The sequence below is a fragment of the Erinaceus europaeus genome, chromosome 17 (genome assembly GCF_950295315.1).
Source record: "Erinaceus europaeus chromosome 17, mEriEur2.1, whole genome shotgun sequence".
NCBI lineage: Eukaryota > Metazoa > Chordata > Mammalia > Eulipotyphla > Erinaceidae > Erinaceus > Erinaceus europaeus.
In genome coordinates this window covers 61,782,730-61,807,265 of record NC_080178.1, presented here as the reverse complement: position 1 = coordinate 61,807,265, position 24,536 = coordinate 61,782,730, and the positions used below count along the sequence as shown (strand labels likewise).

Genomic DNA, 24,536 nt, shown 5'->3' with positions numbered 1-24,536 from the left:
AGCTACCCTGAAGAGTTCCTCACCATCCCCCTTGTTCCCTTTGCACCATCCCTTTGTACCCTCCCTCTTCCAGCCAGGGGTCCTTCATCTGCATTCTCCTAGCCTCTGCCTAGGAGGGAGATGAGGGATGTTGGGGAGTGGGCTGGGAAGAGCCTGGCCAGAAATGAAGGCTACGTATGAGGCCCAAGAGAGTGTAGTTCATTCCATCTCTCCCAGCTCCAAGCCAGCACAGAGTTTGAGCCCATTACCCTCTCAGTGGGCCTTCTGTTTCCAGAACACCCCCAATCCCAGGCTTTCTTCCTCTGGATCTCTTGGCAGTTTTGTGCAGGAGGAAATCCAGGAGGAACAGGTGCAGGGATGGAGCCAGTATCTACCTAGCCCCAAGAGAAGTTGCTAAGCCCATTTGCCAGCTCTCTGTTCTCCATCCGTGTCTGCGCTCCTTGCATCATTGGACACCGGGCATCACTCCTTGAGTGGCCTCTGACTCACTCCTGCACCTTTATTTCTCCAAGTGTTTCCCCAGTCTCTCGGCTTCCTTTGTGGACTTGTGTCTACTTTCTAAAAGTCTCATTCTGAGTGTCCCTGCAGAGATTCCCCCATCCCTCACTCCCCACTTTAGTGGCTCCCTCTCTTCCCCCCATTTTCAGACCTTGTTTCTAAGCAGCTTAAGACTATGGCCTCCTGGAATCTGCCCCTGGGTGGTCCCCACATCAAAGGTCACACTGCCACCTGCCTGGCCTCTGGAAATAAGTGTGCAGTAGATCTGAGACAGACCTGAAAGGAATAGGGCTGTTCATGCACAGTGCTCCTTTAGCCTCAGGGCCAGCCAGTCTGACAGTTGTGAGTTACCAGCCCATCTGAGTGTGTGTGTGTGTGTGTGTGTGTGTGTGTGTGTGTGTGGTCTGTCTTCTACAGGGCAGATGTCTCTAGTGCTGTTGGGAGTGAGGTAAGAAGACCTACCAGGGCTAGTTGCTCAGAAAACCCGACTATTTGGAAGTCATCTGTACTTCCTATGATTTCTCTTTAAGATTCAAACTGAACATTTTTTAAGGGGGTGGGGGCATACCATAATCTTAAAGAGTTGTTCTAGGGGCTGGGTGACGATGCACCTGGTTGAATGCACATACTACAATGCATAAGGACCCAGGTTTAAGCCCCTGGTCCCCGACTGCAGAGTGAAAGCTTTGCAAATGGTGCAGTGCTGCTGGTGTCTCTCCCTCTCAGTTTCTCTATCCAATAAATAAATAAAGATAATTTAAAAAATTTAAAGAGTTGTCCCCATCAATCTTGGTGGGAAAACATTTGGAGTCCCTGTGTCTAGTGCTTCCAGATCCCCAAGGACTCTGGGATTTAAAAGGGGAGGCTATGGGGCCCTCACAGCACCACCTTAGACCAAAGCTGAGTTTCAACCCACAGTAAGCTCCCCATTTCTTCCCCACCCTCCAGCAGTATACTCACAGACCATAGGACTGACCTCCTCATGCCCTTCTCCAGGTTGTGGAGTTCAGACAACCAATCTCCTCTGCACCCAAAGACTCACCACACCCTTAGTCAAGCCATCCTGCAAACCAGGTTCCTTCTGCTCAAGGGCTTCCAGAGGAGGCTTGTTCCATCCACCCCCTGGCCACACCTGTGGCACCCCTTTCACCCTGCCTATACTGTTTGAACTCCATGGCCTTTTTTGGCTACTTCTCCTACTTTCCTTCCTAGTTCTTTTCTCTTCACTGTCATTTCAAAGGTATTTCTTTGTCCTAAGACTTCATTTCACACCATGGTGTATTGCCCTAAGACTGTGACTTCTTTCCTCAGCCTGAACCCCATGGCAGTGGTGGGAGTGAGGGTGGAAATTTTGGGATCAGTTCTTGGTTGAGCTGTCCTGGATACTGAATGAGTCAGCTTCTACTCGGTGCCCTGGAACTTCTGATCAGAAGCCTGACCTCTGGATGAACACCAGGACTGGGCCTACAGTGACACCCAGAATTCCTCAGGAGCAGTTGAGTCTCTGCTTCTCTGCAGGCTTTATGTCTGACCCGCTCAGGGCTCAGTCTCAGCTCTTGTGGAGCCTGATCTGAGTAATGAGAACCTACATATCTCTTCCTTTTTATAAAAGTAGAGCATTCCTTGTTTATTTTTTTAAATTTTTTAATATTTATTTACTTTCCCTCTTGTTGCCCTTTTTTTTTTATTGTTGTTGTAGTTATTATTGTTGTTGTTATTGATGTCATCTTTGTTAGATAGGACAGAAAGAAATGGAGAGAAGAGGGGAAGACACAGAGGGGGAGAGAAAGACACCTGCAGACCTGCCTGTGAAATGACTCCCCTGCAGGTGGGGAGCCAGGGGCTTGAACCGGGATCCTTACACTGGTCCTTGCACTTTGCACCATGTGCGCTTAACCCACTGTGCTACTGCCCAACTCCCTTAGTTTAGCTTTTATCAGAGCACTGGTCAGCACTGGCTTATAATAATGCAAGGAACTGAACCTGCGACCTTGGAGCCTCAGACATGAGAGAAGGGCATTCTTGTTTGAAAGGATTTAGTAGGTTATAATTTGGGTCTGGGAACACATTTTTTCCCCATAAAAATGAACGGGAAAAGCATTCCCAGACACCCCCCTGCTCAGTCAAACCACATAAGAACACTCTTACTTTTGGTGAGTCAGGGAAACCTGCACGTGTGAGTCTCTGCCTGGTGCCACCCCAGCAGAACACATGGAGGCTGGATGTGGGAGGGTTGCCTATGAGGTCACGAAGGCTCTGCGCCCCACCTTGCCTTGTACATCTCTTCCACCTGTAGCCTTTATTGTATCCTCTTGTGATCCATCAGTAAACCTAAGAGTTCCCTTGAGTTCTGTGAGCCATTCTAGCAAATGATCAAACCTAAGTCTGGGTCTACAGGGACCACAATTTACAGTCAGAAGCACAGGTGACAGCGTAGACTTTTGACTGACATCTGAAAGGGAGGCAGCCTAGTGAGCCTAAGGCCTTCACCTGTGGGCTCTATTGCTGCCTCCAAGTGCCAGAGTAGATCTGATTGTAGGATACCCAGCTATGGCCATGGAATTGCTTGATGTGTGATTCCCCCCTCCCGTGCTCCCCACATCTGGTATGGGAATAAAGAAGAAGCAGTCAAGGTAACCTTTGACTTGTCCTCCCCCCCCCCAACCTTTACTGTGGTGTGATGTCCTCATTCTCCTAACATCTCCCACCCACTCTTGACTCATGTGACAACTCACAGGATCTGAGGACTCCTGAAGCCCAGATGACTGGGAATAGTGTCCAGCATACTCACCTGACAATATGCAGAACACACACACGCACACACACACACACACACGGAGAGAGAGAGAGAGATTTTTCTCTGAAATGGAGACACTGATGAGCCAGGGACCAGTTTTATTAGATTCCAGCAAGACTATAGTACATATATCATGCAGATTAAATATATTTCTTCACTGTCCATGCAGGGAGCACGTTCACAGCTAGCCCCTCCCTTTGTATGTCTAGGGGAAGCCTCAAGGGGAACCCTCAATATATTCTGAGTGGGGGACAGTTGGAATCTTGACTGGGGGTGGAGGTGAGACAGTGGGCAGCTGCAGGCTCCTGGAACCTTGAGTCTTCAGAGGTTCAGAGACCACAGGACCTTGGTCCTTTGTTGTGAGTGGCACCAGAGGCTCGAGACCATTCAGAGGCACTGGGATTACAGGGACTTGGTTCTTCACAGGGTCAGAACTTGGATTCCGTGGAGGGTCTGGGGTCATGGGGTCTTGCCCTTTGCCTAGTGCTGGAAGCACAGGCCCTTGATTCTTTGGAGGTTCTGGGACCACAGGGCCTTGATCCTTGACAGATAGAGGGAACACGGGCCCATGATTCTTTACAGATGCCGCAGGATCCCTCAGTTGCTCTGGGGCTTCTCTGCCCCACTCCTTTGATGGCTCTGGGGCCACTCCATCTTGCTTCTTTATGGGCTCAGGGGCCACAGGAACCTCGTTCTTTACTAGTGCTGTGACCATGACTCTTTGATCCTTCAAATGCTCCGGGGCCAAAGGGCTTTGGTCCTTGACTGGTGCTGGGACCACAAGACCTTGGTCCTTTGGAGGCTCTGGAGCTATGGATCCTTGATCCTTAGTTGCTGCTGAGACCACTGGGCTTGGATTCTTTGGAAGCACCCAAGTTGAGGGTTCTTGGCCCTTGACCGGTGTTGAGATCACAGAACCTGAATCCTTTAGAGATTCTGAGACCATGTGACCAGGTTCCTTAACTGGTGCTGGAATCACGGGCCCTACATCCTTCAGAGGCCGTGGGATCACAAGAGCTTGATCCTTCAGGGGCTCTGGAGGCAGGGAGCCTTGCTCCTTTGGGGACTCTTGGATCACAGGCCCTTGACCTTTGAGTGGCCCCAGGCTCACAGGCCCTTGGTCCTTGTCTGGCCCTGTGGCTACAGGACCTCGGTTCTTATGTGACTCCCTGGTGGGCTCCACCTGGCTCCTGCAGAGGAGAGAGAGGTAGTCACTGTGAGGCCCAGTGCTCAGGCAGGGGGTGAGCAGAGCACAGATTGCCTGAGATTGTTGATCAAGCAGAGCCTGGACAGGGCAGCTCTCGCTCAGGAGTCAGGAAGAAAAATTGGAGTCCATGTTCTCAGTACAGAACGTAGGAAGAGGAGGCAGACTGGGGTGGGGGGTGGGGTTATTCCATGTGCTTGCCAATTGATTATAACCTGCACGTGGCACCTGGGTGACAGAGGTGGTCTGTCTTGGGCTCAGAGCTTGGCCACCCACATTCCATCCCCCACCCCACCCCCATTCCATCCTCCAGGATGGCTGAACCCACCACTCAGATGACCCTACAGGCCAGACTTCTCTTTCCTTGTTCTCAGGGTCCCTGAGCTTTCTTCTCCTCCCAGACCCCCTTATTAAGACTGACTATAAGGAGGGTCAAGGGATCTGTGACAAAAGGAAAGAAACCCTCTTTTCTCCATCCCAATAGAGGGAAGCATCTTATCTCTGGCTTTGTTTAGACCAGCCAGCCCACCATGATAGGAGAAAGCAGATTTGCTTTTCATTTGTTTTATGATTGCTTTTAAATGTTCTGTGGACAGTACACCCCACTGACACCTGGATAACTACTGTGACCCCCTTATTCAGGTACTAAAAAGCCCTGTTCAGCTCACTCCATTCCCACTTCCTGCATGTTCCTTGGGTCTTAACCATCACTTTTCCTCCTGATTTATTTTCCTTCAGCAAGGTGTTTGAGCCTCTCCCTAGGATCCTCACAGGTAGACCTCCGTCCTATCCTTTAACCCACCCACATCCAAGAGGGCAGGCAGCATTAATGGCACCCCAGGCAAATACCGCCACACCCCAGACTGGCTTAGAATGCACCCTCCTTCCTCGAAGACAGGCTGGTCATCAAGATCCCAGAATGACCACTTAGTCATGGACACAAGTTCTTGCACACCTACAGTGTGCTCCACTATCTCAAGAACTTCTGTTGAGCTATGCAGCAACCAAGTAACTCCACAGAGTGGATAGAGAGGGTATTATGCCACCAGCTTGACAGACTGTGAAACTGAGGTCTAGTGAGGGCCATGATGGACAGCAAAGGGACCTACATGTGTACTCTGGAAGCCTTACTCTGTGGCAAATGGCAAAGAACAAGTGCTCAATCACAATACCTTGTGACCTGTCAGGTGTTTGAGATGAAGACCATATCAACAATGAAACAGTCCCACCACCTGCTTCTTAAAGCTGGTCTGGTAACACTTCCTTAGTTCATATGGTCTAATCTCTCTGGACCTCCAGTCTGTGATCCTATCTACAGTATTTACTTGGAAATGTATTATTTTAAAGATCATAGACACACAGCACCTGGTGTGAATTATGATTATTTTTATGTTCTTTTAGAAATAAAGCTACACATCTGTGGACTATTTTCATTCTGACCTGTTGCCTTGATCCAGAAGATTTTTTTCTGTGTTTAGCATCTTGAGCTACATGGGGGATGACCTTTCTCAGAAGAGTACATAGCGGCACTGGAAGCCATTGGTCTCACCCCTCAATGACTCTAAGCATCATAGCAGCTCTGGATCCAGCTTTCTGAAGTCTGGAAGCAGGATTACCCAATCCTGCCTGGCTATCTGGAGGAAGGGGGGCAGGGCCCTCCCTCCCCTTGATGCTGCCCTCACACACAGTGGTAATCCCATAACCTGTCCAGTTGTCTTTTCTCTCCAGACTATCTCCTAATGTACCCTCTGTGCAGCCTGGATCCAGAGCAGGGCTCTTGGCCTAGGACCCTGCTCAGAAATCAAGGGTCCATGACCCATGACTTTGAGTCCTCTGCTGTGACAGCTGGGAATGCCCCTGCTTGAAGAAAAAAAAAAAAGACACATCTGAGCATTTGAACACAGATCTTCCCACTAAATGTACAGAGTCTGCTAGAGAGAAATGCAGAGACTGGGCTGAAGGCTTGGAGAGATGGGTTCAAGTGCAAAGCCAACTTCCAGTGACACTAGAAAACCACCAGTGTACACATCCCCCAACACACACACACACACACACCTCATTGATCTGCCCCCACCATGCCTTATCTGCTCCAGGTTTTGTGCTCTGGGCCCCCTTCTAGGGATGCCAACCCACCTGCTCCAGATATGAGGCTAGTTTAATAATGTGTCCTTATTCCTAGACTCTCTGGGTGAAAAGGGTCCTTCAGCAATTCTAACATTTGGCTTTGTAGTTCTTATTACCTCATATCATATCTTGGTTGGTACCCCATCCTTTGGAAAGGGTGACCCTCCTAACCAAAAATGAATTTGCTGGTTGGGCTCCAAGCAGACACACTGCTTCTCTCCTGCATCACTGCTACCCAGCTGATATGCCTGCAGCTACTTTAGCTCTCACAGAAACATCAGAAGCCATGGCAACTCAGCCCCTTCCCCAACCCCCCATCCTCTCAGCCCTCAGAACAGCCCCCACCAGGTGAGTCATCAGTGGTTTTGCAACTGCCCTTTTAGACTGGGTGGAGGGGTCTCTTTCTTCTCTCCCTCTTTACTCCTTTCTCTCCTTCCTTTTTCCCCTACATTCTTCCACAGACATTTAAAAAACCTACTATGTGCTTGACCATTGAGTACAGCCTGAGGGCTCAGACATAGAGCTATCTCTTAGTAGATTTCCATTCTATTATAAATGGAAAATCTTCCAAAGAACTCAATCAGTAACAAATTCTAACAAATACATTTACATGATGCACAGACATTTCCCCTTTAACTGCTTTCGTCTTTTTTTTTTTTTGTCCCCATATGGCCATCTCTCTCTAAGGTTTTCTAAGGAAAACCTTACATACAGTGTTGCCTGTTGGGTTCTCACAGCTAGTGATCAGGCAGATGGGGTCACCTATACCCCATTTTTTCTAAGTGGAAACATGCACAGACAGAAGCTCATTACTGAATATCCACAGTAAATTTGTGATCATGCCTAGACCTTTTCCTGAGGATGACAGACTCCTAGCCAAGGTCTTCCCTCTTTGGGACAACAGCTCTCACAGAATTAATTCAACCACAGAGATTCCACCGTCACAAATGGGGCCCAGGGCAGGGGCTGGCTGTGCCTCTGACCAAGTCTTCCTGGAGCATCAGACAGGGGCCACTAATCCTGTGCACCCAACGTCATCTCTTCAGAGTTGCCCTTTGAAGATCAGGCCCCCAACAACTATTCCCTGTCACCTTAGTCCTTCCTGTACCCACTATATAAGGATCCCCGTACCTCCTAGCAGTCAACAGACCCTGGATGGTGGAGAAGATCACACATCCAGAAAGCAGCAGTAGTGTGCCCAAGTATGCCCACCTACACTCGTACCTGTGCCCCTACCTGTCTGGCTGCTCTTCTAGCTACCAGCCTGGGGCCACCAGGGGGACACCTAAATGTGGTTGGGCAGCACAAGAGTCACCAGGACTAAGCTAGGAAAGAGGCCCCCACCACAAGGCTGAACTGAGGTGGGAGTAAGTAGCAGCTGTGTTGATGAAACTCAGTCCCCATGACCTTCACAGGGCTCATTTCCTGACAGGAGGCTTTAGAGTTGCTGAAGGACTTCGGACAAGGAAGGGACAGGAAGAAGAGAATGTGATTTCAGCAAGATGTTGTACATCTTACTATAGAGATTCCTGGACAAAGTTCTTGTCTCAGTCACCAAAGCCTGGTTTCAAATCTCAGCTTGCTGCTAGCAGGTGGTGTGACTTTGTTATTAAATCACTGAGTCTCTATCTCTGTATCTATAGATGGGATGACCCTACAGACTCCCTAGGCCTATGGTGTAGAGTCAAGTGTGTGGAGGCCAAATTAATGTTCATTACTTCCCCTAAACTGTATGAACTCTGCAGGCTCCCCCCAGAGCCATCTATCCTGAAATTCAGGGCAAATGGCCACACCAGGGGGTTAGATGATTTTGTTCATTCCCTGTGCTGTTTTTATTTTCTTTTTGACTTTCAAATAACTTTTACCTGCTAAGAAGAACTAAATAAATTCCCAGTTGTAGAATATGTATTTTTAAAAGTATTCTTGGTTGTGGGCTGGGCGGTAGCGCAAAGGGTTAAGCGCACATGGCACAAAGTGCAAGGACCAGAGTAAGGATCCCGGTTTAAGCTCCCAGCTCCCCACCTGCAGGGGGGTTGCTTCGCAAGCAGCAAAGCAGGTCTGCAGGTGTCTTTCTTTCTCTCCCCCTCCGTCTTCCTCTCCTCTCTCCATTTCTCTCTGTCCTATCCAACAATAACAACAGCAGCTATAACAACAATAACAATAATAACCACAATAAGGGCAACAAAAATGGGAAAAATAGTCTCCAGGAGCAGTGGATTCGTAATGCTGGCACCGAACCCCAGCGATAACACTGGAGGTAAAAAAAAAAAAAAAGTATATTGGTTATTTTAACACCAAGAAAGCAAAGTCAAGGGCATGGTTGGCAAACCCACTGAGATTCTAGGAGTCTACTAATCAAACTTATGACTCTTTTAAAAATATAAAGTGCTGGTTAAAGGCAAAAGACAGGCTTGGCTCAGTTCCTGTCTAGCTCTGCCCCTGGGAATCTGCAAATCAATTTTCGTCCTCTCCTCCCACCCTATCTAAACAAAGGATAGGGTCCTAAGCAATTGATCAAAATTGACTTCATGTGCTCAGAAGGGCATCAATTAAAAGGAGTATGGGATCTGCACCAGTGCTTTCTAGGGATTGCTCAGGGGGCTGGGTCTGGGCTGGAAGAGGGAAGAGGGGAAAGGGGTGAGGGGAGAGGGAAGAGGGGAGAAGGACAATCAGGTGAATATGGTCCAGGTTTAGTGTGTTGGGAAGGAGAGGGAGCATTCACCACCGGGATCTCCAGCTAGTGTATTGTCTGGGAGTGAGGGTGCTAAGTAACTTGGAAGTGGGTGTCAACAAAACCACCCAAAAAATGAACTGGGCAAGGGGTCAGGCTGTGATGCACTTATAGGGGAAGCTTCAAGAGTGGTGAAGCAGGTCTGTAGGTATCTCTTTCACTCCCTCTCTATCCCCCTTTTCCCTCTTGATTTTTCTCTGTCCTATCTAATAAGACAAATATATAATATAAAAAAGAACTGAGCATTACACCTTACAGTTTATAGGACTTTCACAGGTGTTTTCACTGGGCTCTCAAGGTGGTCTTATGATTCAGAAGCAGGAATCCCTTGTTCTCAGAACTCTTACCACCTGCTCTTTCAAATTTTGGCACAAAACAGATTTGAGTAAAAGCCTATATCTTACTCAACCAAATCCTTACTCTGTGAATTCAGTCACAAAACAAACTTATATAGGGATGGATATTATTCCTATATTTTTGAGACTCAAGGACAGTAAGAGACTCAGCCAACATCACCCAATTAATAAATATTAGCACTTGGATTTAGAAGCAAGCTTATTGGCTCCAGTTCCAGCCCCTCCTCCTATGACATGCAGAGGGTGAGGTTAGTCAACCTCTTAAGATTACTCTCTAGTTACAGTCTATGGCTTTGTGAAGTCAACTGTTTCAAGAAAGGACTGCTCTGTGCTTTGCTGTTGGAGTGGTCTCTCCAGAGACCAACCCTCTCCTGTGAGCAAAGCCACTCATTGGACAGAATAAAACCTTGTGGAGGCACCCTGGTGAAGATGGAGGCAGATGGTGCACAGTGACATTCATTCGCTCACTGATTATTCATTCAACAAACGCTTGGGCAGACGTCCTCTGCATCAGACACTGAGCCAGGAGCAAGGACTATGAAGACTGATGGAAGAGTTTGGCCACTGCTCTGGGGAGCACAGTCTGGTGGCAGTGGTGGCTTGGTGGTGGGGGCACACACATCTGCAAATGACACAGGACATGTGGTGAGTTCCAAGATGAAGACACACACAGGGAGCATCTTACCCAGCCTAGGAGGTGCGGGAAAGCCTTCCTGGAGCTGTCCCAAGTGGAGTCTTGAAGGATGAGTTAGCCAGGTGGAGAAGCACAAGGGCACTCTGAGTAGGTGGGCAGCATGGGTAAAGGCATGAAGGTGAGAAGCAGCATGGTGCAGTGAGGGACAGTAAGCTTTTGCAGGTCACAAGGAGCCCATGGGTGGTTTAAAGCAGGGATGACATGGCAGATCTGCATCCCTCTGGCAGGTACAATTAGTAGCAGAGACTGCCATTTCTTTATCTCAGCACCTGAAACTCCTCTGCCCCCAGGTAAGATGTCTGGGGTTAGACAGTAAGATGCCAAGTCAATAGGCCATTTATACACAGGCCACTTAATGAAGCTCAGTTCCAATTTGAAATAGAGGATACCACATAGTGATTTCAGACTTGGCACTTCAGGTAATGGACACTAGTTTTAATTTGAGGTCGCACGTACCCAGCATATTTCTTATAACTTTTGGATTCAATGATTTTACCTCTGACTACCCTATTCTGTAAATTTGGAACCAAAATGAGGAGACCTGTGTAGTTGGTTGAGACAGCTGTTAATTTAGTTGGATGACCAGGTGAATGAACCAGATGTATACAGGGACTTGATCAGCTTCTTCTTATCCCTAATTTGCTTCTAGGTCCCAAGATTTACTTACTTCTTTTACAGGTTAATTCTACTATGCTTGCACCGACTTTTTCATTCTTTTCTTTGGGGGGGGAGGAGAAGGAGAGCTACCACAGCACTGCTTCACCATTAATGGAGGATTCCCTGGTGCCATGAGTGATGCTCTCATGTGGTGCTGGAGCTAGAACCTGGGTCCTTGTGCCTGGCAAGGCATGCACTCTCCTAAGAGAGCTACTTCCTGGCTCCTGGGTCCCAAGATTTAAGGAGGACACAGGAGAAGCTTGTTGGAGGAACTGTGATGGTCCATCCAGACCATGGCATTGTGATATGCATGTGTGACTTTAGTTAAGTACCCAGCTTGTCTTAAACCTGATTCATTCAAGCCAGTTCCAGCTTCCTTAACATAAAGGGAGAAATAGCCTGGTCTGTGGAACAGGGCGGGGGGGGGGGGGTGGTGTCCTACTTTCTGACAATTATCGAAATTGCATATGCTTTCAGGTACCTTCAAGCCATTTTCTTTTCTTTTCTTTTTTTTTTTTTTCCTCCAGGGTTATTGCTGGGGCTGGCAGGTTCCCTCAAACTTTCCTTTCTTCTTACCTGGGCCCACAACAGCCTCACAGCCTTAGGATGGGCTGATAGAACAACACAGAGGTATGTTATGTAAGCAATCAGTGCATAGAAGTTGCTAAAATACTATTCAGGTTTGTGGACTTAGGTAATTCAACTGCTATAATTCATTCAATGTGGTTTTCTCAAAGGATATGCCTCTGTTCGCTTTAGATGTTGTCAGTGGTTACTGATGGATAACTGTCAGGAAGATGGTGAACCCGACAGGTGCTGAAGGGAGGAAGTCAGGTACAAGAAACCTGCCTTAGTGTCCATGCAGGGCTCCTTCAAATGGAATGCCATTCGTTCTCACTCCTCTCTTCTGAGGGGTAGAGTGGCATCCCAATTTTTAAAGAAGGACCTCCAAGGCTCAGAGTTGTAGTGAATGACACAGGGGTTCACAGCCAGCACCAATTTTCTATATGTGAGCCTTGTAAGTGCCCAAGTGTACCACCAAGATAGTGTGCCATCAAGCCATTCCAGTGGTATATCTGTCACTATGGGGCTTTAGGGTGGTCTGGGCATGGCGAAGGTCTATGCATCAAATGGCAGTGGGGTAGAGGAGGTCTGAACCCTGTGTTTGCTTCTGCATGTGTGGAGTCCAAGAGAGTGCTAACTGTCCTCTTGGTTTATCCTTACTGACACCATTTATATAATTTGCTGGGGGTCTTTTTTCTCTCTCTCTCCCTTCTCTCCTGCCTTAGTTTCCACAATGCTCAATCCTTTGTTAGGATCAAAATAATTCTTAACTGATCAAATATCACTGAACAGTCTGCTTTTATCCCAGCTTAGAGCTCCTGGAGCAAGAGAGGCCCTGTGGCTGTTGCCTGGCATGTGGGTGAGGGCGAGAAGCAGATGGCAGGTAGCATGCAAAGGCAGGGCGGGGGGGCAGAGGGTGCAAGCTGGTGTCTGGAGTGGAGAGCCCCATCAGCACCCACCCTCTCCAGTGGCACAGGCCTGTACATGACCAAGCTTGGCCACTTGGCTTCACCTTCATGAATGAGCTACCCCCTTGGCCTGAGCTCACCTGAAGTGAGCCATCTGCTTCTATGCTTATGCTGCTCCCTCTGTCTAGCATGCCTTGGTCACCCCCAGTTCTGTTCATCTGGTCATCACCTACCTATCTACTTAAGTCCTCCCTTGCCCCTGGAACCAGCTAGAATAGATTCCTCCTTCATGCAGCACTTTGATCAGAGGTGGGGTCTCTGCCATCCTGGCTTCCCTAGTGCTCATACATTGCCTGGCACACAATAGGTATTCAATTAGCATGTGTTAGGAAAAAGAAAAGGGTCCCACATAAAAGTGGTTCACATGCCCCCAGTTAGCAGCAGGGCTATAAGTGGGCAAACTCGGCCCTGGCTCTAGACTTCTACCCTATCTGCTCTCTCACCAGCATACACAGTTCCCAACCACTCCCTGCTATCCCAGGTCCCCTCTACTGGAAGCCTTCAATGCCCACCCAGTAGGAAGATGCCTGGCCTTCTCTGAGTTTCTAGCTACCTGTCCAGCTGTCAACTTACTGAGTCCTCTCTCATGGCTCTTCTGGACCCCAAATTATGCACACACAAAACCCGTAATTCACATACTGAGCCAGCCCTGGAGGGTGGCAGGTGCCATAGGCCTGGATCAAATGAGTATGTGATGGCATCTCTGCCCCCCTGCATGTTGGCAGGAAGCAGGAGGATCCAGACCAGCCTCCTAGAGCATTGAGGTGGCACCAGCCCAGCAGTCAAGTCACTCACCCCCAGCAATGCGGCATCCAGACAGGACACTACCTTGTTGGTCAGTGGGTCTCCCGGTCCATCTTCAACTTCCCCAACACTTAGCTCTGACTGCTTGCAATTAGTATCTGAGAGGCCATCTAAAAGAGTCAAGCTGCATTATGGAGCACCACTGAAAAACTGCAGGGTGCAGCTCTTCTTTTGGAGAGCAGCTCAAGTGGCAAGGACAGATGCCTTTGCCTGCTCATCTGGGCCTTACCAAGGAAATAAGATCAAGAAAGTGGTGTTCGTCTTTGAGCATTTATTTATAACTGGAAAAACTGTTTGGTTTGTTTGTTTCTGAGCAAGCACAAACCACAAGCACATCACAATCAATTGGCTATACATGAATAGTTCTGTCATTGTCTTACTCATAGCAGAAATGAAACAGCACCGAGAGAGATGAGCGCTACACTGTACATAGACAATCTGTGGTACACAACAAAACCCAGGCCACAAAATCGTAGACACCTCCTGTCTGCCTGGGAGAGGCAAAAGTGTAATGGATGAATGGGGTACCAGCAGATGACAAGCAGCTTTAGGGAGCCAATGCACAGCTTTTAGGGCTGTTTATGCAGCAAGAGAAGCAGACAGTCCCTCTTGCCAGAGGAGCCTGGGATCCACAGGGAAGTACACAAGAAAGAAACAGGCAGAACAAGCATTGAAAGTGTGGTCACCTTCAGGAAGGCAAAACCAGAACACTGCTTGTGAAACCTAAATCAGCCTCAATCAGTTGGTTGGGATACAGAATGACATTGGCTGAGTTTCTTTGTAAACAGTAGAAGCTAAAGGAGGTTTCTTGCAGGTGAAATGACTCATTCATGAGTCCAAGTATATTAAAACAGGTCTTCTTGGTTGGGGACATTAAAAAAGATAAGGATATTGAAGGGTTAAGCCAGGCATTACACTGGTCATCTAAGGTCTCAGGCAGGGCAAGTGGGAAACATGGTCCCTGGATCTATCAGGTGGGTAGGGAACTCTGCAATTTGGCCAACACAGGCTTATTCAGAGATGGAATTGAGTCTTATGTATCTGATTGTGCTGCTGTGAAGAAAAATTTCTTTACACAACCCACCTTTCCAACATGGTATCCAGAACACAGGCAGTCAGTAAGTGAATATTTTCCTGTGCACCACAAAGTTGGCTTTACTTGATCTGCAAAAGATAGCTGACTATTCTTTAGAGAGACTCAAATTGCCATCAACATTTCTGACTAATAATAAACATACATTGACAGCTTTTCTGTATAAAGTTGGCATCACATAGGCTCTCTCTGGCTAATGTGAAGATTCAATAGCAAATGGATGAAATCAGCATTGAGATCCTACTCTAGTCACTTCCAGACAAACATTCTACCTTCCTCAATCATTCTTCCCCAAAGTTCCAAACCCTGAGATAGGAAGGAGGATATTAGCAGATTGGTCTAATGACTGATTTCTAGTATTCCTGTTCTCGTCATAGTTGAAGTCTGTCTGCCCAGCACATGTTGAAGTAATTTGCAAAAGACTTCGCGACTGGCCTACCCCAGGGTGACAAACAAAATAGTGGGAACACAGACTTTACTACTTGAATGGTCAGAATGCAAGCAAGTTCATGGTGGTTTTGCTTTCTTTAAACCAGAGGGACCTAAGGGGATTTTTTGAGGTAAAAAACTTTGAGAGCTGCACTGTTTCGCCTTTCATTACAAAAGACCAGTAAGCTTGGGCAGAGGCTTGACTTCACATGCCAGCCCAGCCATTTCAGAATGCTAGCAACAGCCAGGACTCTAAGCATATGAGGAATAAAGCGTGCTGAGCTACACACATGTCACAAGGCTTTATGTTTGCAAATGTCACTTTTCTGGTAGGTATTTTGAGTTCCCTCACAAGCACTGGGAGCCTCTTCACAACAACTCTCTAAGGCCTAAGACACAACTCTAGCACAGCTAAGGGGGTGCTGGCCACCATCAGGGGCTTTGGCCATACAGACACGTGACACATAACACACTGAAAACTGCTCTTACTCATTAAGGAGGTCAACCACTGCTTGCTAATCAGTTGGCAGGGAACCCTCCTAGTCTTTATAAGTCACAGACATCTCTCATAGCCTGAGGCTCAGCACTCCTGTCCTCTCTGAAGGACAGAGCAAGAGCCACTTAGTAGAAATGTCACCATACCTGCCACTACCTCTACTTCCCACTATCTGTTCCTCAGGGGCAGGAAACCTAAACTCTTAAGTACTCTATCCCTATCTCTTGAACTTTCTTCCTCAGTCACTTGTGACCAGCTGCTCCAGAAAGCCAGGAGCTCTGGACAGGCAGACTGTTGAAAGCAAACAGAGGAGTACTGTCCCCTCATCCTGTTACTTCCTGTGATGTCTAGAATGTACCTACAACAACTAACCTTTTATCCTGGCCTAGTTTCAGTCACCAGTGGCATATATACTACTTAGTATATACCTTAAAGTCCACTGATAGGAATTCAAATATAGTCACATGTCTAACAGAAGATTCTATGAAAAAAAAATGACTTAAACCTAATAGACACAACTTGCTTTATTGAAATTAAGGCCAAAGTTTTTTGTTTTGTTTTAAATATATTTCCACAGATTTGTCCATGGCTGAAGCCTAAGCTGAGTCTCTACAGCACATGAGAACTCTCTAGGTTTGGGGACAGAATATATTTATATTCAGGACTGACCACTGTCACAGGCCTGGGGGGAGGGGGAACGGGAAGAGGCCCTGCTGACACTGCTAAGCACTGCGAGAGCCAGCGGGGCACTGCCCATGTGCTGAGTCTTGCTCACCTTCCTCAGAAGCATGCAGCTTCCCTGGAGGGAAGGCGTAGCCCCCAGCACCAGGGCCAGGTGTCCCAGGGGCCCAGTGAAAGGATAGCTCTAGGCCTAGCTGGTCTCCGTAGGAGAGGAGGCTGTCTCTGAAACAGGATCCCTCCTTTCCAAGGAACCAAGGGATCAAGGCAAATGAGAAGGCTCTAATCAATTTTGTGGCCTTTTTTTGTTGGTTAGTTAAAAAAAAAAAAAAAAAAAAGGAGGAGGAGGAAAGAGGAGTAAAAGGAAAGTGCAGTGAAATTTACTCTTTAGCCTCAGCCAGTTTATTGTTCATCTCTTTACTTTGCTCCTTGTCTTCAGGCTGGGTGGGACTAGGGGCCTCCACACTCTTTTTCTTGGAGGATTGGCCAGATACCACCTGCTTCTCTTTGGCCTTCCTTGGGGGCTTGTGGGTTGCTGAGGTCTTTTTTGGCTTGGAACTCTGAATGGTAGGCTTCTCCACCTGCATGGAGAGACAGACAGACCACACATACAGAAACAGAAAAGGGGTAGGGGTGGAATAAAAATTCAGAGAGAAGACAAGATTAAAGCTAGGATAAAAGCAAGGTTAAAACCTGATGTTGAGAGAGCACAGAGTCCAAGTTATCTTCAGTGACAGCAGGTCATTTGACTTCTGTCATCTGAACTTCTAGGTCCATTATTCTGGGTTCCTGGGCCTGCCTTGGGTGGTGGGTTATACTGCAGTTTTTCAAATATCCATTGCTCCTCTCTGTGGAAGATTATACCTCACCACCTTTTACCACTCAGGTGAGCATATAACTTGCTTTTATCAATGAAATGTAAGTGAAAGTGATGTGGGTCACCTCCCAGCAGAAGGTTTCAGAGACAGTTGTGCTTCCCTAAGTTCTCTTTTCCTCTGCTTCAAGGCTGTCCCTCTGTCACCTGCAAGGGATTGAAGAGGTACCCAGATCAGATCCACTGCCAACCTTGGTGAATGTGCATCCTGGGAAAGACACCTGTATGGATGTGAGAAGTAGCAGTGATTCTTGAGTGGCTCATAGATGCAGTGTGAGCTGGCCTTGTCCTGCTTCAGTCTCTAGGACAGTGAGGGAGACACGTAGAGACCTGTCCTCCCTGAGTTGCATGACACGCCCTTCTCCAGTCTCACCTCCTCTGCCTGGCTCCCAAATGCTTCCCTGAAGCTCTGTCCAAGCCCATACTACTGCCCCCACTAGCTAGCTCCACCTGCTCATTTCCAGGCTGTGGGCTTAACCTTTCTTTCTCAAGAATTCTAGAACCACTGGGTATGAGCTCCCAGTATACTACCAACATTTTACCCACCTCTAGATTTCCTTCCCCAAGTTTCCCCAGATCCCATAATCTTGACAGTTCTTTTGTCCAAAGCCAATCCCATGTTCTAGGTCCTCCCTCATCTGAGGAAGGTACATAGAGGTTAGGACACTGAGGTCCAGGGCTTTCAGTCACCTTGGGCCTTTTAGTCAGGTCACCAGCTATGCTGGTTTCCTTGGGATGGGTGTTTTCAGAGAACATGAAACTTTCAGAGCTGTATACGATTGGAGGGGGTCAGGCAAACTGAGTCAGTTATCTTACCTGTAAGCCAGTCCTGGACCAAACAGAAACTACTTGAGTAGAAGACTTTAAGGCAAAAGCTTTGGGTTTTTGGACTTTCTGCTCAAATGGATAACAGAGCTGCTATATGTACAACCCCACATAGCTTGTCATCATAGGGCACACTGTGGAATGAGTAGGTTCTTCTTGCTTCAGCAGCTAAAGCATTTGTAAGGCTTTCCCTCTATGAACCATACTGGGATGCAAATAAGGCAGAGACAAAGTCCTTATGGGAAAATCATGAATCCACTATGAGCTATTCAGAAATGGAAAGCATCCATAAACTGTAGATTATAACAAACCATTTCTAACACATCTTGAAGCTGATGTGGCAAATGAGTATGTGTTTGTTTGTTTGTTTTATTGGATAGAGACAGTGAGACATCGAGTAGGAAAGGGAAGATAGAAAGGGAGAGAGAAAGAGAGAGATGTGTAGCACTGCTTTACCACTTGTGAAACTTCCCTGAAGCAAGTGGGGACTGGGGATTTGAACCCAGTCCTTGTGCATGGTAATGTGTATTCTTAATCAGGGACATTACCACATGGCCTTCTAATATTACCTTTTAATTTTTTAATTAAAATTTTAAAATCTTTATTTATTAGATAGAGACAGCCAGAAATTGAAAGGGAAGGGGATGTTAGGAAGGTAGAGAGACATCTGCAACTGTTTCACCACTTGCAAAGCTTTCCCCTTGCAGGTGGGGACCAGGGGCTCGAACCCATGTCCTCACGCACTGTAACATATATGCTCAACTAGGTACAACACCACCTGGCCCCTAATTTTTTTATTATCTTTATTTATTTGATAGAGACAGCCAGAAATTGAGAGGGCAGGGCATGATAGGGAGAGAAAGAGAGACACCTGTAACACTGCTTCACTACTCATAAAACTTTCCCCTTCCAGGTGGGGCCAGAGGTTCAAACCTGGGTCCTTGCACATTGTAAAATGTGTACTCAACCAGGTGAATCACCACCTGGCCCCTAAGGTTTAACATCTCCTTTGAGTGAACAAGGTTTCTCTTCAGAAGGTCCTCTGTGTGCTGCAAATGAAAGCAAGACTTTGAAAGCAGCCTTTGGGGCTTGGTCAGAGTTAGCAGTGGCCCTAGCCCTACTCTCTGCTGAAGTCAGTATCTCCCTTGTAGTCTGTGCTAATGGATTCCTAATAAGATCTGTCTCACCTTTGGGGATTCTTTATAAGGTTCACTATAGAGGCTGCGTATTCTCCTGCGATCAATGGCCTTATTGTCAGCTGGTGTTGGCTTATTGGCTTCGCCTTTAAACTGGGCACTATAGCTGGTCTCGTGAGCCATCTTGTCATCCGGGGGCCGATACTGGGACCTAGCTTTTATTGGCTTCACAGGCTTGATGTCCGTCCATGCTCTGAATTCATTCCTGTGGATCAAAGACAGATTAAGTGGTGGGAGCATCAGGTGCCTGGGGCTGTTCTTGCCATATAGGACCACAAACCCAACCACTCTCAGTGAACAGCTTATGGCACTGGAGTCACTGATAAGTACAAGTCTTCCTTACTGCCAAGCTAATTCAGGTTGCTGCAACAGCAGTAATACCTTGGATGAAGAGCCCAGGCTCCAAGCTCTATACTGTGTGACCAGTCACACAACTTTAACCCTTGGGCCTCATTTTTCCAGTATCAAAAATGAAACTGGTTGCTAAGAAGGTGGTGCATTTGTCCAAGCATAAGGTCCTTAGTTTGATCCCTGTCACCACAGATACTAAAGCTGATGCCTGGCTTCTCTTTCCCACTCTCCCACCTCTCATTGAATAAATAAAATAAATCCTTAAGGGGGTTGAGCAGTAGCGCAGCGGGTGAAGCGCACATGGCGCGAAGCACAAGGACCGGAGTAAGGATCCCGGTTCGACCCCTGACTCCCCACCTGCAGGGGTGTCGCTTCACAGGCGGTGAAGCAGGTCTGCAGGTGTCTGTCTTTCTCTCCCCCTCTCTATCTTCCCCTCCTCTCTCCATTTCTCTCTGTCCTATCCAACAATGATGACATCAACAACAACAACAATAGTAACTACAACAATAAAACAACAAGGGCAACAAAAGGGAAAATTTTTTAAATATTTAAAAAAAGAGAAAGAAAAGAAGGCGCAAAGACTAAATCCACTGAGGTACTCATGTGCTTAACACATATGATTTAATATTTACTGGTATGCAAGGCTGAAGAGTCGTGGAAGATAAATAAGACTATGTGTTAGACAGACTCCTGGCCAGATGACAAATACTAGTGTCTCCTCCCACACACACACCACAAGCCTTGGTCATGAAAGATCTTTGTTATCCAGAATCCTTAAGCAAAGTTTCTTTCTTTGATAATATCTGGCTTCTTATAGTGCCAAAACTTTAATAATCTTCATCAATTGAGACGACAATCATTATGACATGTCTAAATGCTTGCAGATCCTTAAATGAATAAAACCAAAGGAACAGGATATGGCTGTCCCAATTGGGAGCTGTATTAGGATGTGTTCCTGTAGGAGAATCTTCATACCTTTGGTGTAAATGGCTTTGGATGCTGACCGTAAAAGACATCCCCACACTGCCTTTGATTTTTTTTTTTTTGGGGGGTGTCACTAAGCCTATTTTCTTCTTCATAGCAATCTGGTGGTTTCTCATCAGCTGATTCTAATCTGTTACAGTACTGCAGAAAAGATACCCAGCAATACTCAAAATGGGATAAAATAAATGTAGCTGCTTCTGAGAGCCACAAGGGTTCATTCTGTTTGTGAAGTGCAGGAAATTCATCACAGACACTGACTCCCGAGGTCTTTAAGGAGCCTCATTTAGGCCATGTTGTGGGAAAGGAAGACCTAGTAAGTAACTGTCTGTGGAGTCACATTCTTCCAGTGCCCTCCTTCACCCTCACAAATAACTTATTCTTAAGGTCCAAGATGAATGCCTAAACAAGAGGCACAGGGCAGTAGAAAGAGCTTAGACAGTGGTGGGGATATACAGGTTCAAATTTTCACTGTTTCTAATGAGCTGCTGACCAGGTCCCTCCCTTCTCTGAGCCTCAGTTTCTTCACCTGTCAACAAATGAGCTACAGGTATATCCTCTTTTACTGATCTTTACTGCTTTTTACAGGCAGTGCTTTTTTTTTTTTTCTTCCCCAAATGGAAGATTTTTGGCAACTTGTATCAAGCAGATCTATCGTGCCATTTTCTTCAACTGTCTGTGTAAAACTGTCCTGTGTATACTATTTCAGATTGTTCTATTATTATTACTTCTGTGATCGGTGATCTTTGAGGTTAAAACTGTAATTGTTTGGAGAGTCCTGAATCACAACCATGTAGGTCAACAAGCTTAACTGACAAATGTGTGTGTGTTCTGTTTGCTCTACCAACCAGAGGTTCTGTCTCTCTCCCTTTCCTCAAGCCTCCACACTCCTACAGACAAAACAACTATGAAACTAGGTCTATTAATGACCCTACAATAACTCCTAACTTCTCAAGTAGAAGGAAGAGTCACAGGTGTCTCCTTTTTTTTTATCTGAAAAAGCTGAACACAAGTGTCTCCTTTCTGTCAAAACTTAGAAATGAAAAACCAAACAAACAAAACAAAAAACAACCCAACTCAGCAATCCTTTAAACCAAAGCCTAATCCAGACCAAGGTTCTGGCTCTCTATAATTCTGTGAAGGTTGAGAGAAGTGAGGAAGCTACAGAAAAAAAAAAATGAAGCTAGCAGAAGTTGGTTCATTAGTCTAAGCAAAGAAGTTAGGGCTAAAATATCCAACTGCAGTGATGTAGAAGCTGCAGCAAGTATCCAGATCAAGCTAAGGTAACTGAGGAAAGTAGCTACATTAAAGACCAGATTTCCCTGGCTCCCCACCTGCAGGGGAGTCACTTAACAGGTGGTGAAGCAGGTCTGCAGGTGTCTGTCTTTATCTCTCCCTCTCTGTCTTCCCCTCCTCTCTCCATTTCTCTCTGTCCTATCCAACAACGACAACATCAATAACAACAATAATAACTCCAACAATAAAACAACAAGGGCAACAAAAGGGAATAAATAAATAAATTTTTTTTAAAAAAAGACCAGATTTCCTACTTAGATAAAAACAGTCTTCTCCACCTGCAAGGGAGTTGATTCACAGGCGGTGAAGCAGGTCTGCAGGTGTCTATCTTTCTCTCCCCCCTCTGTCTTCCCTTCCTCTCTCCATTTCTCTCTGTCCTATATAACAATGACGACATCAGTAACAATAATACTAACTACAACAACAAGGGCAACAAAAGGGAAAATAAATAAATTTATTAAAAAAACAGTCATACTGGAAAAAGTCATGTAAGGCTTCCATAGCTAATGAGAAATCAGTTCCTAGATTCAAAACTTCAAAGGACAGTCTTAATCTCTTGTTATAAGTTCAAGTTGAAGCCAGTGATAATCTTCTATTTTAAAAATCCTAAAGCCCATTAGAATTAAGCTAACTATATGCTACTCTATCAACGGAAGAATAAGGCCTGATGATAGTTCAGTTATTTACAACATGGCTTACAGAAAAGTTGAAGTCTGCTGTTGACTCCTACTGCCAGACTTGTTTGGAGGATGAGAGCTTTGGCAGTGGTGTGAATGTTGGACAGAAGGGTAGGGTGGAAGGCAGGGCAGTTGACCACTCATTGAGTCAGGAGGAAAAGAAGAGCTGACCCAGGATCATGTCAATGGAGACAGAGAGCAGTGCCCCAAGTCAAGAAGGAAGAATGAGCAGGACTTGAGAAAAAAATGTACGAGACTGGGAAAATGACTCAGCAGATAGCATGCAGAATGTGCATGTGTGAGGCCATAGGTTTGATCCCTGGTTCCATTTATGCCAAAGTGGTGCTCTGGTCTTTCTCCCTCTTTCACATGAGATGAATGAACAAATATTATTTAATAAAATTTGTTTCACCATGGGGAGTTAAGGTCAGGGAAGAATCTACCAGGACTTTGGTTTATAGGTGGCAGTGCTACTCACCAAGACAAGTCCACTGGGAGAAGGTGATTTGGGATGACGTCTGAGATCCTCTTGATTCTATTAATGGTACTCATCTGTTCTAGCATCAAGACTTATTTTTCCATCCCCTCCCCATGATGGTATTCAATTTGTTTTTGTCTTTCTCATTTTCATTTAGTGTTGGGAATGAAGCCTAGGGCCTTGCATATGCAAAGTGTGAACTCCACAGCTAAGATGCCTACCTGGTCCCTATATTTTGGAACTTTCTTAATAATATCTTTTAGCATCCCTAATGTGAAATTACAGATGAGGTGAAGACCCCTCTCCCAGTGATGCTACCAGGTCTTTTCCTCACCCAGGCCACCACACAGAGCCATACTCCATAGCTTCCTTGCATTCTTCATAGGATTTGGCATTCAATGGAAACAAGACTTAACTCAGGCCAGCTTAGATTCCTCCTCCTTCTTGCCCTGCTGAGAGAAGGCAGGGGCTTGTTCCTTGGAGGACTGAAAATGTCCCTGTTGTTATTGCTTCTACTTTATTTTGGTGCAGAGCATAGTAAAATGATGGTGTGTTCTTGAGCTTGCTCCCTGCAACTTTCCCCATTACCAATGGAGTCCCTCTTCATCAAGGACTGAGCTCTGGTTTTTTTTTTAAAGATTTATTTATTTATTAATGATAAACATAGGAGGAGAGAGAAAGAACCAGACATCACTCTGGTAGATGTGCTGCCAGGGATTCAACTCAGGACGTCATGATGCTTTATCCACTGCACCACCTCCCGGACCACTGAGCTCTGTTTTTAATCAGTGTTTCCCTGACATCCTCTTTAGCATAGAGCAAAACAATTACTTTCTCCACCCCTCCCCTCTAAAAACTAGAGAGTTAAAGAAAATTAGGCATTCATTCTTTCTAGTTCATACATTTATGAAGACGTCTTAAACCTGGTGCTTCTATCGTTGCTAAAACCAACCCACCTACTACAAATGTTTAAGTCCTTGGAAAGAGTTTTTATTCCTAAAGCAAAAATTTGATGTCTCAAGGACTTTCATAAAACATTCACTTCCCTTGATGTACAGAAGAGAGTGTTAGGCTCCTATTGAGTGAAGCTACCCCAGATATGTATGGGACAGCTGCGGGTGGGAGGGGTGGTTATGGTAAACCAAACATTTTTTGGACCATGCGAATAAGGAAAGTTCTGTTTTTTAACTTTAAATTTTACATTTACTAATTTTGGGGGTGGGCAGAGACCAGATGCTACTCTGGCATATGTAGTGTCAGGGATCAAAACCAGGACCTCTCTAATGCAAGGAATAAACTCAATGAACTGGGTAGCCACCTCCCCAGTCACCAGCAAAGTTTTTAAAGGATTACTCTACTTTCATATCCTCCTGTCCAGGCTCTCTGCTCCACCCCATATGGTCACTCAGGCCCCCTTCTTCCTGGGCCACAGCACAAGAATTCTGGACCCCATTCCTTACACCTGACTTAGCCAGCACACAGTCCCCACAGAGAACTGCCAAGTAAGTCAGTCATGTTTCCTGCAAGACAGTCTGAGCCAAGTCTCCCAGTTCCCACATGCTCTGAGTCCCACGGTGGCTCTACCTTGTTTCTTTGTCTTCATTCACATCACCATTTAGTGACCACTTTCGGAGCTCCAGGAACTGCACAGAGCTCTTTAAATAACCACCTGATGTCATTCTCACGTAATCCTGCGCTGTATGTGCCACCAGTTTTGCTTATGGCAACCCCACACTGTCCTTCCCCAAACACATACTCCACTTTG

At 46.3% G+C, this 24,536-nt stretch overlaps 1 protein-coding gene across 1 annotated transcript in view; it reads right to left on the bottom strand.

The window, feature by feature from the left end:
* Window positions 1-3,381: 3,381 nt before the first annotated feature.
* MAP6 (microtubule associated protein 6) overlaps window positions 3,382-24,536 on the bottom strand; it is an 84,479-nt gene continuing 63,324 nt past the window's right edge. The window contains exons 2-4 of the mRNA XM_016186911.2: window positions 18,980-19,193; window positions 16,478-16,674; window positions 3,382-4,485 (exon numbers count right to left, since the gene is read on the bottom strand). Coding sequence (XP_016042397.2) covers window positions 3,513-4,485; window positions 16,478-16,674; window positions 18,980-19,193 — 1,384 coding nt within the window. The 3' untranslated portion in view covers window positions 3,382-3,512. The remainder of the gene's footprint in view (window positions 4,486-16,477; window positions 16,675-18,979; window positions 19,194-24,536) is intronic.